Here is a 13548-nt window from a genome sequence, read left to right as displayed (position 1 = left end):
ACTCTGACTGCAGGACACACCTGGACCACAGGTTTTGACACCTCTACAGATGCTGTGACTACGGTATGTTTGTGCTTTGTATGTGGTGCTTTGGTTTACACCGGGGGCGTTGCAAGAGAACACGGTGAATTTTGCTGTTGTACTACCGAGTGGTGGGGGAAGGGCTATGTCTAGACCCCTCAGGAAGCAGAGGAGGTTACATTGTAAAGGTAGAGACTGTAAAGCCTCTTTCCAAGTTGGCTGCTAGAATTTTAGTCGCTACTGCTGAGTGTGTGGCATGCGAACATAACACCACTCTTCCCTGGTTGTTCCCATTTTTTTTTTTTTTTTTATGGGTCACAAGTATACTTTTTTTGTTTCTTTGAGACAGTTTCTTGCTACATAGCCAAAGCTGGCTCCAACATCTTTCGTAGCTTTGGATGAACTCACCACCATCTTCCTGCCTTGGTTTCCTGAATGCTGGGATCACGTGTGTGAAAGCATGCCTAGCCCATCATCTAGAAATTGCATCTAGAGATGACACTTAGAGGTGTCATCACCTAGAAATTGTAGAATGTAAATGTTCAAATTGGTGTTCTTGGTAGAGAATCTAAATGCCTGTATCTACACACATGTAAGCATATGAGACATGTAGCTTACCATTTCACCCCTTTTACGTGTTGTGATGGCTTTAATGAGAATAGCTGCCATAGACTTGACTTGACTGCTTCGTCTCCAGTTGGTAAAATTGTTTGGGAAGGATTAGGAGGTGTGGCCTTGGAGTGGGTGTGGCATTGTTGGAGGAAGTAAATCACTGGAAATGGGTTTGGAGGTTTAAAATACCCATGCCACGCCCAGTCTAGCCCTCTCTCTCTCTCTGCCTGCGACTTGTGTATCAGGTATGAGCCATTAAGCCACTACTCTAGCGCCATGCCTGCCTGCCTGCCTGCTGTTTGCTCCACACATCTTATTTCCTGCTTGTTGAGATGCTAGTGGCTTTGGGAGAAGGTTTTCTTTGCATGCGTTTGTTTTCACTTTGGCTCAAAAGATTGGTCCATTGCCGTCTTTGGAGCCAAGTGTATAAAGAAGTGTCTGGTGCTCTGTGTGCCTTCCATAGACTTAAACGGTGACCACTGAGCGGTGGATAGCTGACCAAGGATCGCATCTCACCTTTCATGTAAGCACGTTTGGTCAGGAGGAAAGACAGAAGACAGATACACAGAAGCAAAGTAACAGCTCCCTGTTGGAAGGAAGGGATACCCAAGTGGCCTTTTCCTGCCTACAGTTCTCTACTGCTTTGTCTCCTGGGAACAAGAGCCTGCCATCTCTGTCTACCTCTTTATTTATAGTTTTGTTCTTCAGAGAGAAACAAGTATCATTCAGATTTTGATTCTGGCATTAAATTCATGTTAGCCACATTAGTAATGGTCTTTTAATATCCAGAGATTCTACAGGAAAACATTTAATAAACTTATAACTTTTATTGAATCCAATCAAAAGTATACAGCTTTGGGGTTTTTGCAATCCAAAACTTAAAACAGAAATGAGTTAATTCTCTGACACTGTCTGGACCAGCTTTTTAACTAAGTGAGCCAGGGAACGAATATACAGTTCTTATTTTACAGTGTGTCTGCCCAAGTGAGAAAGACACCTTTTCTCTTGGCCTCCTGTGGGATCTCCATAGCGTCTTCCAAATAAACATTAAGGTGTGATTTCGAGCTAGAGAGCAGTGAAGATGCATACAGCAGACGTGACAATGAGCGCAGTGGATGCCGTGACTGACGGGAGGAGCATTCTGCCAGAAGATGCCGAAGGGTGGCTCCGGGGGCCTGGTGCAGGCGCGGGACCCAGAGCTGTTAAAGAGAACACAGTCATGGACACGTCACTGGTGTGCACGGAGTATCCTCCACCTGTACAGATAGCACAGCCGTGTGGACAGCAGCAGCTGAGTCAGACGCCTACTGAGATACCTATCAGGTACTTGTTGCACATGCGTGCAGCTTCGAAGTTTTAGGCTAAATTTCTATAGGTATCATCAGGGCATACTGATCTTGGTTTTGTTTTTTTCTCAGATTTCACAGGGTTTTCAGATCTATATAGGCAACCGAGACAATTATTTCTTGCTCAAGTATACCAGAATTTTTTAGCAATGTTCTCTTCCTGTGTGCATTAGATCATACATTGTGTAAAGTTTACCTCAAGTGTCTCCTTTCAAATAACAGTGTGTGTACATTCATACAGACGCCAGTTACAGCTGGATACAACTGCATTTTTAAAACACAGCCTATACTGGCAAAAAAGCTTCCTCCACTACATGGCTTTGGAGAAATCTAGCTTGTTTACTCCACTTTAAACCTGGGGAACAAGCTTACACTTTGGTTTAAGCAGACTGCATAGGGAAGGGGGAGTTCTCAGGGTTTCTCCAACTGGGATGTGTATGAGACCAGTCAGGTTTCATAATACACGAAGCCAAGAGAAATGGCTGTTTGTTAGGGCTTCATATAAGTTTGCTCGCCAGAGTTGCGGACATGCCAGTCACGTGGCTAGAAGTGGATTGGCAGCTCACTCATGCATCAGGATGCTCTGCAGGGGAGTGGCTCTCAAGTAGCCGGTACTGCACCTGAGAGGCACCTAGATGCTGTCCAGGGTAGACTGCGGTGCTGATGGCTGAAGTCAGGTGCTAGCTCTGCCACTGTTAGGGGTAGAGCTGAAATGCTTAGGATAGTCTTCAACAGCTAAGCATGAAGCCACCCTCTGCAGTCTTCGTGTGTGCCGCCTGACATATAAATCCAGCACTCACACAATCAAGCGGCCAGCCATAGAAACCAAGTATTTTCTAATTGGTTCTTTTCGAGATAGGATTTCTCTGTGTGGCTCTGGCTGTCCAGGAACTCACTCTGTAGACCAGGCTGTCCTGAAACTCACAGAGCTCCTCCTGCCTCTGCCTCCCAAGTGCTGGGATTAAAGGACTGTGCCGCCGCCACCGCCTGCTGTTCTGATAGTTTTAATTAACACTAAACAGTATCTACTGTCTGCTATTTCACTTTGATCTTTTATGGAACAGCTTCCAGTACGCTCCAACCCAAATTTTCATAAAGAATATGTTTATGAATTTAGCATTTATGCATTGATCATATAACTATAAAACACAGTCAAAGCATGCCAATTCTTGTATAGGTAAGGTGCATCTTACTGCAAATATAACTGCATATAACTATAAAATACAGTCAGAGCATCCAATTCTTGTATAGCTAAGGTACATCTTATTGTGGATCTTATTTCAGGGTTGGTGCGGGAGAATTTTCTGTATTCTGTCAATCATGTTTTAAATAAACGCTGATTGGCCAGGCAGGAAGTACAGGCAGGTCAACCAGACAGGAAGTAGAGGCAGGACGATGAGAACAGAATTCTGGGAAGGAGGAAGCCCATTCCTCCCATCCCAGCCCAGACCACTGAGAAGCAAGTTATAACCTGCCTGGCTGAAAGGTACTGAGCCACGTGGCTAACATAGATAATAATGGGTTAATATAAGCTACAAGAGCTAATAAGACTGAGCTAATGGACCAATCCGTTTTATAACTTGTGGAGATCTCTGTGATTTTCTTTGGGGCTTGCCGGCTGTAGGGTGCTGGGTGGGACAGAAACCCCAACAAGCCGGCCCTCATTACTACACAGGGTGCTGTGAAGGCTTCATGAAATATTTGATTTGAAAAAGGACTGCTTGAGAAAACAATGTTCTATCTAGAGTCTCTAGACAAGTGCCTATGTAAAGGAGACTGATGGGTGGGGGCATCTTAGGCATGCATGTACATGCCTGCAACTGTCTGGTTTTTTGTTGTTGTTGTTGTTTTGGGTTTTTTTTTGTTTTGTTTTTTTTGTTTGTTTGTTTGTTTTTTCGAGACAGGGTTTCTCTGTAGCTTTGGAGCCTATCCTGGAACTCCCTTTGTAGACCAGGCTGGTCTCGAACTCACAAGAGATCCACCTGCCTCTGCTTCCCGAGTGCTGGGATTAAAGGCGTGCGCCACCACCGCCCGGCTAACTGTCAGCTTTTAATGAGAAAAAAATTAACATTTTTATATTTGAGCATTTATCGTCCAAAGAATAGGAGGTATTTCTTACTAGGATTGTCAGCATTTCCTTGACGCTTGTCTTCTAGAACATAAAGAGATTCTGAGTTACTACATTATACACTTCTCCTGACATGAAAGATCTCATTAAGTTGGAGCAAGCTGCTTCTCCCTTGGGAGTGGGCCTGGGGCCAAGGGAAACTGGTCCGGAGGCATATGTGAGGTTAAAGAAGGCTCTGACACATCTGCTCTCTGAGAAATTTCCCCCATGAGTGTGTGTTTTCATTAGAATAAATGTGAAGTCTGTTTACCAACCTTTTTTCTATATATTGAACTTAGATTCCCAGTACAAGCCGCCCCGTCTCCCACTTACTGAGTGCCAGTGCATCATGGGAGCACAGCACCACACTATTATCCTACTGGGCAGAGCCAGCACGTCAAGAATGCACCAGGTATCTGCGCCTTCTGAGGTTCGATGTGCCTGGAGAATCAGCTAATGCATCCGTGAGGTCAATGTCTAACTTTGACATCTGATTGAGCTGTCCTGCCACCAGTGTGTGGCTAGCCTTGGAATACTGGTACCCACACTTCCATAATTTAGGGGTCCATGGTATCAGTCTGGCTGTCTGCCCTCACCAGGTTCCTGATCTACCTTGCTGGATTAGATGAGCCTGGCCTTTAAAGGCCTGCACTACACACAGCTTTCCAGGAGGGGCACAAAACCAGTTGAAGAGAAGGCATGCCACAGAAAGGCTGGTCCTGCAGGGTGTGCCATGAAATTCTCATACCCACGCTCCATAGTGTATTCTTGCATCTATACCCTATAGCTCCTGATTTGCTTTGGAATAAAAGTACAGCTGGACACCGCTGTCCAGCACAGGCCACCTGGCCTCTTCTAGGCTTTAACAACCTGCTCACACAGAAGCAAGTTCTCAGCCGTTCCCCCTTCTAACATCAGGATGATGTGTCAGGAACTACAGCCCAGATGCCTTCCCCCAGATCCTGAGCTATCTGAATGATGATGTTAAAGAACTTAGAATTCCATGAGCCTCCCAACCATCAAGAATTACCAGGTTTATTATCCATCCAGAGAGGATCTTCATCTGGTTCTAGCACTTTAATTCCTAAATTTAAAAAAAAAAATTTTTTTTAGTTAATAAAAATGGCAGCTCCTATTTACTATTTGACTACTGTCAGATAGTTTGTGACATCAGATCCTCAGCCCTGCAAGGTGGAGTCATTCGTGCCTTACTATGGCGGGTGCTCGGATAAGTGAAGTTATTTACACAAAGTTACCAGAGGCAGAGGGGAACGCAATGCCGGGTCTTTCTACACAGCCCCCATTAGTTCTCCACACTCAGCCAGAAGCTGCTTTTCAGGTAGCCACAGATTAGACTGAAGACCCCGAAGAGCACTGTGCAAACTTAGGCCCAAAGAACGGAAGTCATGTAAGGGGGACACTGCCACTCTGGATCAGTCCAAAAGAGCTGCTAGACCTGCTTTTTGTGTCTGTTTTATAAGTTAACTTTGACATGCTATTTCTACGCGGCCTACTGTCTTAAGACAGCAGTGACCAACAATGGTCAGAACCATGGATGTGGTTTAGCACATGCTAAATCTAGGCATGTAGCTCAGTGGTAGAGTACTCACCAAGCATGGATAAGCCTAGGTTCAATCCCACGAAATAATTAAGTGAATAATTAAACATTTAAACAGATGACCATGCCCATAATTAACAATATACTGGAAAAAAATCTCGTAAATGGCTCTATGAACCCAGAGGAAGGGCTGTTAAGCATTGGCTGTGGTTTCATACTCCTTACCAATTACTGCTCCTGTGAAGTTGCTATGACAAGGTGGTCACATTTGAAAGGTGACAGTTCCGAGCCACAGAGGCATCGTGACTGTTGAGCAAGATGATAAGATGTGCCTCTTGTGTTCTCCCCCCATCACCGTGAAGTGCCGAGGGACTTAGTTCTAAGCAATCTTCCTGGAGTCCCAGCTCCATTTCTCATCACACTCGCCCCTGGCTAGCCCTCCTGCTTTTAAAAGTACATGTTTCGTGGCTGCTGTGAAGGGCAGGTGACATCTGCCATGGTAAATACAGCGGAAGTCACCGAGGCAATGCAAGCCTCGAGGAAGAAGTCCTTCACTCACATGTGACTGTGTGCCAAGTTACTGGACCTGGCACGTGTAACGATGACAATGTCTCTATCCTGTGCTGGCATGTTCTGCCGTCTAGTGTGTCTACCGGGCTTACCAGGAAGAAGGAAAGGTTCTGCAATATTCTTTCCTAAATAGAAGAATCTAAGCGGCCTCTGGTTGCTCCTGGGTCGTTTCCGACTCCGGGGTCATGAGCACTGGACACCAGCCCCAGGTCCCGCTGCACTGTAGCTTCCGACTTTTGTGTCATCCACAGCAAACTTGAGGAGCTTGTGAACAGCGCCTCACTGAGCTGTGCCTGCCCCAGCAGAGTACTGTGTTTTGTTACTTGCAGGGCCCAGAGGAAGCCTGAGCCTGGATATGCAGCCGGTCCAAGCAGCAGAGTGTCTACAGAACTTCAAGAAGGCCTGGACCCTCTGCAACCAGGTTCCAGCAAGCTGGCCGAGAGCTGTGTTCCAAACAGCTGGCTGCCCCACCCAGAGCCAGTGCCCAGCATCCTGGGAAGGCATGGTGGGCACAGTCTACTCCAGAGAAAGCTGTAGAGATAACTGGCATGATGCTAAAGCAAAACCTTTGAGTATCATCCCATGCTGGCATCGCCTAATGCTCAGACCAGCTCTGAGTAAAGAGAAAACAGCCTTACCTGGTAGTCCAGTGGAGTCAAGGCTTTTCCTACCTAAAGGCAGAAATAAATGCTGTTGGTGTTTATCAGTTAATGGTACTGCTACCATTCCCCCTTTGTCTCCCACCTCCAAACTTCAGATACGGAAGTCATAAGTGTCACAGCAACAATATGCATTCCAATCCATAAGCCAGATTTCAGGAGCACCTATAATTTAGTTCTCATTGCTCCAAGTTTAGCTTCCTAACGTGGTCCATCCATTTTTAAATGAAGCATTTTAAATGAAGCATTTTTAAACGATGTAGCCCCACTCTCGCTGTAGGTATTAGGTCTGACTTTGGAGTTTTTGAGTATGCAAAAGATAGAGCTTGCATTTTATAAGAAGTAAGGATTAATGGGAAAATATTGCATCTGAAATATTGGTTCACTGAACAGAGCATTAAAAAACCCACTCAAAAGTGACATCTGTGCCATCTACAGTGGCTTAATAACCTGATAGCTAGTCTGATGGAGTAAGAAAGAATATATTTACCAGGTTAGCCCCTGGCTCGTCATTTCTAAGGCTAAGAATAAGAACTTTCTTGGGGGGAGGGGGGTAGAATCAATATGGGGGCCAATGTCTAGAATCCCAGTTTTGAGAGGTAGAGACAGGAAGATCAAGAGTTCAGGATCATTCTCTACTACATAGGAAGTTGGAGGCTAGCCTGGGCTACATGAGATCCAGTTACAAAATGATACAAAATATCCATTTTCCACATTAATGTAGATTTACATTGGGCTCTTTTTAGTGAAAGCTTTGAGAAACAACGGGACAAAATACAAGAGAAGGGGAGACTCACTAAGCCACCGAAGCTTAATTGATGGTGAGAGCTATGTCTCGTCACTCAGGATCGCACTTCAGGTAATCGCACACAATTCTTCATTAAAGGTACATCAGTCCAGGGCCAGCAAGACAGCTCAGCAGGTAGAGACGCTTGCCACCCAGCCTGCTGACCTGAGTCTCTGGAACCCACGTAGTAAAAAGGGAACCAAGTTCTGCGAATTGTCCTCTGACCTTCACGAGTGTGCTACATGTGGGTGCCCCATAATGTGGAGGGATTTGATCCCCAGTATGATCTTTTTTTTTTTTTTTTTTTTTTTTTTGAAAAAGATATTATAGCCAGGTGATGGGGAGGCAGAGGCAGAGGCAGGCAGATCTCTGAGATTGAGGCCAGCCTGGTCTACAGAGCTAGCCCCAAGATAGCAAGGGCTATACAGAGACACCCTGTCTCAAAAACCAAAACCAAAGTAAAAAAAAACAAACAAGATACACACACATATGCAAAAAGATTCAAAGTAAATATACCAAAAATGTTACAAATTAATATCTGTGATCTGAGCTTTTTAATTTTTAATCCTTAATAATTTTCGATATTTTTCATTTCTACCATTACCATGTATTACGTATATGACCAGAAAACATATAAAACATATATAATGTATATTACACACACACACATAAATACATATACAATATAAAATGAAAACTGTCAGAGACTTTGGATAGATTTTCACATTACCATCAGTGTGTATGTATGTGTCTGGAGGTCTGCATACATGCTAGGCCAGCACTCTACTTAGTGAGCTAGACCATCAACTCTTACATTATTATAAGTGCTTTCTTGTATCTTTAAATGTTTTTTAAAGCCTAATTTCTAGGTTTAGTGTTTAATAATGTTAATATTATTTAATAGTACACAGCCCACATGAGTGGTTATATTGGAATGTCACAATGTGCTCTGGGTGCCACATAATGCCTTGGGTCTCTGGCCACTTGTCGCTCACCTGAGCTTGGTTAGCTGCTGAGCAGAGCCTCTGAGTCATGGCTTGTCCACAACTGGAGCCTCTTTTAAAGAAATGTAGGATTGCCTGGGGCCTGGGGTGTAGGCCTGCAAATCCCAGCTACTCAGAAGGCAGAGCAAGGTTAAAGGCTTGAACTACAAAATGAGTTCAAGATCAGCTAATCTAATCAGACCCGGTCTGAGGTTTGTTTTTTTGTTTGGTTTTTTGTTTTGTGTTGTTGTTTTGAAGACAGGTCTCTTACCACCTGAAGCTCTATATAGAGCAGGCTCGCTTCACACTCATACTAGACACCTGCCGGTCCCTGCTGGGTTAAAGGTGAGCAGCATCAGGCTCAGCTCAGACTCTGCCTTCAAGTTCAAAACTAAAGTACAAAGAGGGCGGAGATAGCTCGGGTGAGGCACTTGCCTAGCACGGTGGCTGAGGCTACAGTTCTACACTCGAGTTTCTACGTCCTGGTTTCCGAGTTATAACTGGGTTAAAGGTAGAGTCACTTTTGAGGTTAATGACACATTCTCTTGGGTCACCCGTTAGGAAATCTGTCCCAGGGACTGGGGTGTATCTCAACAAAAGTGTGCTTACCTAGCTTGCAGGGGGCCCAGGGTTTGATTCGAGGCACCATGGGAAAAAAGAAAATAGAAAAGTGTTCAATGATCTCTTCAGTAACTTGAGAACTTTGTACCCTAGCCCTAGAAGACAATAACATCTTTGAAAGAGGAACTTTAAAGCTGGGGAGATGGCTTGGATAAGGTGCTTGCCGTGCAAGCCTGGGTACCACATAAGAGCCAGGCGGGTGTCATGGCCAGCCTGTAATCCCTGTGGGGGGAGGTAGGGACAGGGGATCCCCAAAACACGACTAGAGAGAGCTTCATGTTCACAGGGAGAGATCCTGCCTCAGTATACAGAGGATTTCATGTTCACAGAGAGAGATCCTGTCTCAGTATACAGGAAGACACCTAGTATCAACCTCTGGCCTCCACAGACATGTTCACATGCATGCAGGCTTTCACATATATGTGGGCTTACACATGCACACTCACACAGAAGAACATGTATTTCCATGTGCACATGTGTGCCTGAGAGGGTGTATGTGTTCCACTTGCTCACAGGTATCTGTTCAGAGCCACTGAACTGGAGTTTCAGACAGTAATTGTGAGCCACCCACTCTGAATGCTGGGACCTGAACCTGGTTTTCTAAAACAGCACAAGCCATCTCTCCAGCCCACACTTCTTTTTCTCTTTCTTTTCTAAAGAACTTTGGAGTAAGTTTTACTTTGGAGCATCCTCATCAAGTGGACATGAGTACACGTGTTACCTGGATCCACATACAAAGAATCTGCATTTTAGGAAAATATTTGTTTTGTCAACAGGTCTGGATCATGCAAGTTTGATCCAGAAAACCCTCCTCTGTTTTCTGGGATGACTACAGGCAGGAGTGCTGTGTTTGTTTGTTTGTTTGTTTAAAAAAAAGATTTATTTATTTAATAAGTATACAGTGGTCTGTCTGCATGCATGCCTGCAGGCCAGAAGAGGGCACTAGATCTCATTACAGGTGGTTGTAAACCACCACGTGGATGCTGGGAATTGAACTCAGGACCTCTGGAAGTGCTCTTAACTGAGCCATCTCTCCAGCCCCTGTGTGGTTTTTATAAAGAATTCAATCTGATGGATCGAACTAGTAAGCTAAGACGAGCTCTGGCTTCTCCCCACCCACTCACGGCTTGCAAATGTTATGTCCCAGAGTTTGAGAGTGTCTTACCAGAGTCTTCCAGGTTCTGCCCTTCCAGATCTACATCACAAACAAGCAAAATGCATCAGTTTTACTGAGCGATCAAGAGAACTCTCAGGGACCAGAAGGCACATCACTGAATGCAAGTGCCACCTAGAGTCTCTATGTATGTGGGCAATGTTGGACACATCTCCACGGCCTCCACTGAGGTAAAGCACAGAACTGGGCTCCTGAGGTGTCGAAAACAATGGGGCAGGAAAACAATGTCTCTTTGAATAGCTGGCTGAGGTCCTATGCAGTGGTCAGAATTTGTGACCACAGAGGACCAGTAGGTGGGGTTATAGGCAAGTCCTCAGGGCATGAGCCAGTGGCTTTGCCTCTGTGGGGACAGAAGGCATCGCCCCTTTAAAGGCAAGGGTTTTTTTCTCTTCAATAAGAGAAATAATCCCAATGCAAAACCAAGAACCTGAATACAGACAATGAGTTCTCTGAGTCTCCACATGTGGAAACAGAAAAATCAAATCCCCTGTTGGTTTAGATCAAAACCAACTTTAGATGAAGAGGAGATAGAGCAGCACTGTGGAGGGCGCCTCCCAGAGTGGGCTTTACCCCGCACCCCTGTCTTCTGCTGGCCTTTTGTTCAGCAGGCCCTTCCCACACCCCACAAGGGGGAGGCTGTACGGCTTCACTGTTGCCAACACCGCCTAATTCACCATCAGTGCTTGGCTGTACTTGAAGCTGCCACACTGTAAAATCTCAGAGCACACTTTCAAGATGGCTTCAAGTTCTGGTTTCCTATATGGTAACCCTAATTAACTCAACCTGTGTTCTCAACTAGGCTGAGTGTGCTCTGTGAACATATCAGGCTTGGGAGTGGCACAGACGCTGAGAATTAACTTACACTTGAATGTGGGCGTCGCCTATGCTAATTCCAGCCGTGGACTGGCCCTGGGTGAGCTCTGCGGGTGCCCCTGCCCTTACTCCCCAGAACATTTGCTACTGGGAGGGCTACAGAGTGACCGCAGGGGAGGGGGGCATTTCCCAGAACACACTGTTTCCCTCCTCCTCCTGATCTGCCAAGTTACCACCTTCACTCGGGTAGGAAGCGCATTTGCCCACAGGAGAGAGCTATTAGATATGCTTGCTGGACTGTTTGTAAAAGCCCATACTCACCGGGGTTGTAGATATACACCGGTTCAATATATTCTGAAATACAAACGTGTTCATCCATGTTACTGTGCCCAGATGCCATCCAAGGTCAGCCTGTTTTAAATACTAATAATAAGGACTCGAGCTGCCCTACGTGGTTACAAGAAACATGAAATTTCAATTCAAAGATATGGAGATAATGGATTTTTTTTTTCTTTAACCCAGAGAAGAACGTATAGAAAAGCTAGCCAGGAAGACAGCTAGAAACAGACTCTTGTTTTCAGGCATTTAAGGGAGGAAATCTTCCAAACGGTTCTCTGACAGCTTGTGTTAGTTGAAGGCATTCTTCACTCTGACAGCATTGTGGGCCCCTGGTGATGCTGAGCTGCCATAGGTCAGTTTCCCGGGTGTTCCTCCTCCATCCTCCACCCTCCACCCTCCACCCTCCCACTAGACGTTACATTGTCCCCCCCCTTCCCCCCCCCCCCCCCAGCTCAAACCACCCATTGGGTCCCACCAGGCCTTCTTTCTCTTTTACGCCGCACTCTCTCCATTCCTCTCCCAAATGTTATTTCCTGAGATGCCAAAACAGGCATTTAAAGTCTGGCTCTGTGCACGTGAGCCGTGTGGGAGATGGCTGAAGCTATAAGGGCCTCGCCAGTCTCGGTCCGGAAGTTCCTGTAAGGCGGACGTGAGAGCGGCTTGGACCCAGCCTGCCCTGGACAAGAAGTGTTTGAGAGAACAGCCATAGGCGAAGCCAGGAAGGCAGGGGCAGCTCTCCCTGGGAAAGCAGCAATGACAGTGTGTGTCTTTAACCACCCCGCCCACCCCAGACTGACTCACTTTGCAAAGGGCCCTGTGTAGATTGTTCTGTAATTCTCCTTTGGCCAACACTGTCAATTCTCAAGAAAACTACCTTTAAATGGCCTCACCTTGCTGTAAAGTCCCTTCCAATACTTGAGATGAGCCCCAAAATAACTGTTTGCCCCATTTCTCAGGGTGCTGACCTTTGTGTATAAACCTGGTTTTCTTCCTATTAACTCCCAATTCCTGAACGTTGGTTTCTGTGGGCAGCAAATGGACTTAGAGCCACTCCCAAAAGCACACTTTAGCCTTAAGGGATGATGGCTGACAGCGTGACGTGGGGCGGGGGTGGCAATAGTGGCGGTTGACCCATACTTGTGAGGGGAAAAAAATTAACAAAATTCCCATGACAGAGACGATCATTTAAACATGTCTTACCTGAGTTTTTAACACACTTTTCATTTTTTAGACCTGAAACACAAAGATAAAATTTTAGACATAACCTACCCTAGTAAGTTTCAAATGATCTGTGGCTATCAGCAATCTAATCTGTAAATGCCTAGCTTATCAGAGCCATACTTTAGTGGGGAGGCAACATTTCAGAAACATAGGTTTTCGTATTTACAGACCAGGCATGAACCAATGGTATGAACTTTGACAGAGCGCATACCTTCTGGATGTTCAATTTTACTAACAAATTACACAGTGACCATTGGTTGAGGCCCTTACGGGACTGCCATTTTACATTCTAGTCTATATCTGGTGAGTTACCAACGTCAGAGAAATGTACTTGTCTAACTGAATTCTCTCTGCAGATAACAAGCAGTACCCAGCCTTCTATGTGACAATTCCTATCCTTACAAGAGCTAGCTCAAACATATTTTCAAGATCTTTTAACAATGAGCAAAGATTCTCAGCTTCATATCAAAAGATAGTTGTCAGTCTCCCAAACACACTTGGGTATGTGAAAACATCTCCGCTCCTGGGAGGAGAGGAGCGTGGCATCTAACGTGGTGCTTCTGATGGCTCTGGACACTCCCTGGTGATGCCACGGCAGTGCCAATGCTCCGGGGCTTCCTCTAGGCGAGAGGCAGGACTCTACCCGTCTGCCTAAGAGTGGGAGAGTGGGTCAGCGAGAAAACAGAAGACTTCAGTGTAGGGCATGGAAGGCTGCCCAGGTGCCCCGTAAACACAGG

The 13548-nt window shown here is 45.6% G+C and overlaps 1 protein-coding gene across 6 annotated transcripts in view; it reads right to left on the bottom strand.

Moving 5' to 3' along the window:
• Nucleotides 1–1436: 1436 nt before the first annotated feature.
• Art3 (ADP-ribosyltransferase 3) overlaps nt 1437–13548 on the bottom strand; it is a 27428-nt gene continuing 15316 nt past the window's right edge. Inside the window, exons 4-10 of one of the 6 annotated variants that reach the window (XM_005359501.3) lie at nt 12791–12823; nt 11573–11605; nt 10430–10459; nt 6853–6885; nt 5117–5170; nt 4099–4131; nt 1437–1832 (exon numbers count right to left, since the gene is read on the bottom strand). In XM_005359501.3, the coding sequence (XP_005359558.1) occupies nt 1699–1832; nt 4099–4131; nt 5117–5170; nt 6853–6885; nt 10430–10459; nt 11573–11605; nt 12791–12823 (350 nt within the window). In that variant the 3' untranslated portion in view covers nt 1437–1698. The remainder of the gene's footprint in view (nt 1833–4098; nt 4132–5116; nt 5171–6852; nt 6886–10429; nt 10460–11572; nt 11606–12790; nt 12824–13548) is intronic. The other 5 variants (XM_013350844.2, XM_013350846.2, XM_013350845.2 and 2 more) reach the window with 5 other exon arrangements.

The sequence above is a fragment of the Microtus ochrogaster genome, linkage group LG1 (assembly GCF_000317375.1).
Source record: "Microtus ochrogaster isolate Prairie Vole_2 linkage group LG1, MicOch1.0, whole genome shotgun sequence".
Classification (NCBI taxonomy): domain Eukaryota; kingdom Metazoa; phylum Chordata; class Mammalia; order Rodentia; family Cricetidae; genus Microtus; species Microtus ochrogaster.
This window is presented reverse-complemented; position numbering and strand designations above follow the sequence as displayed.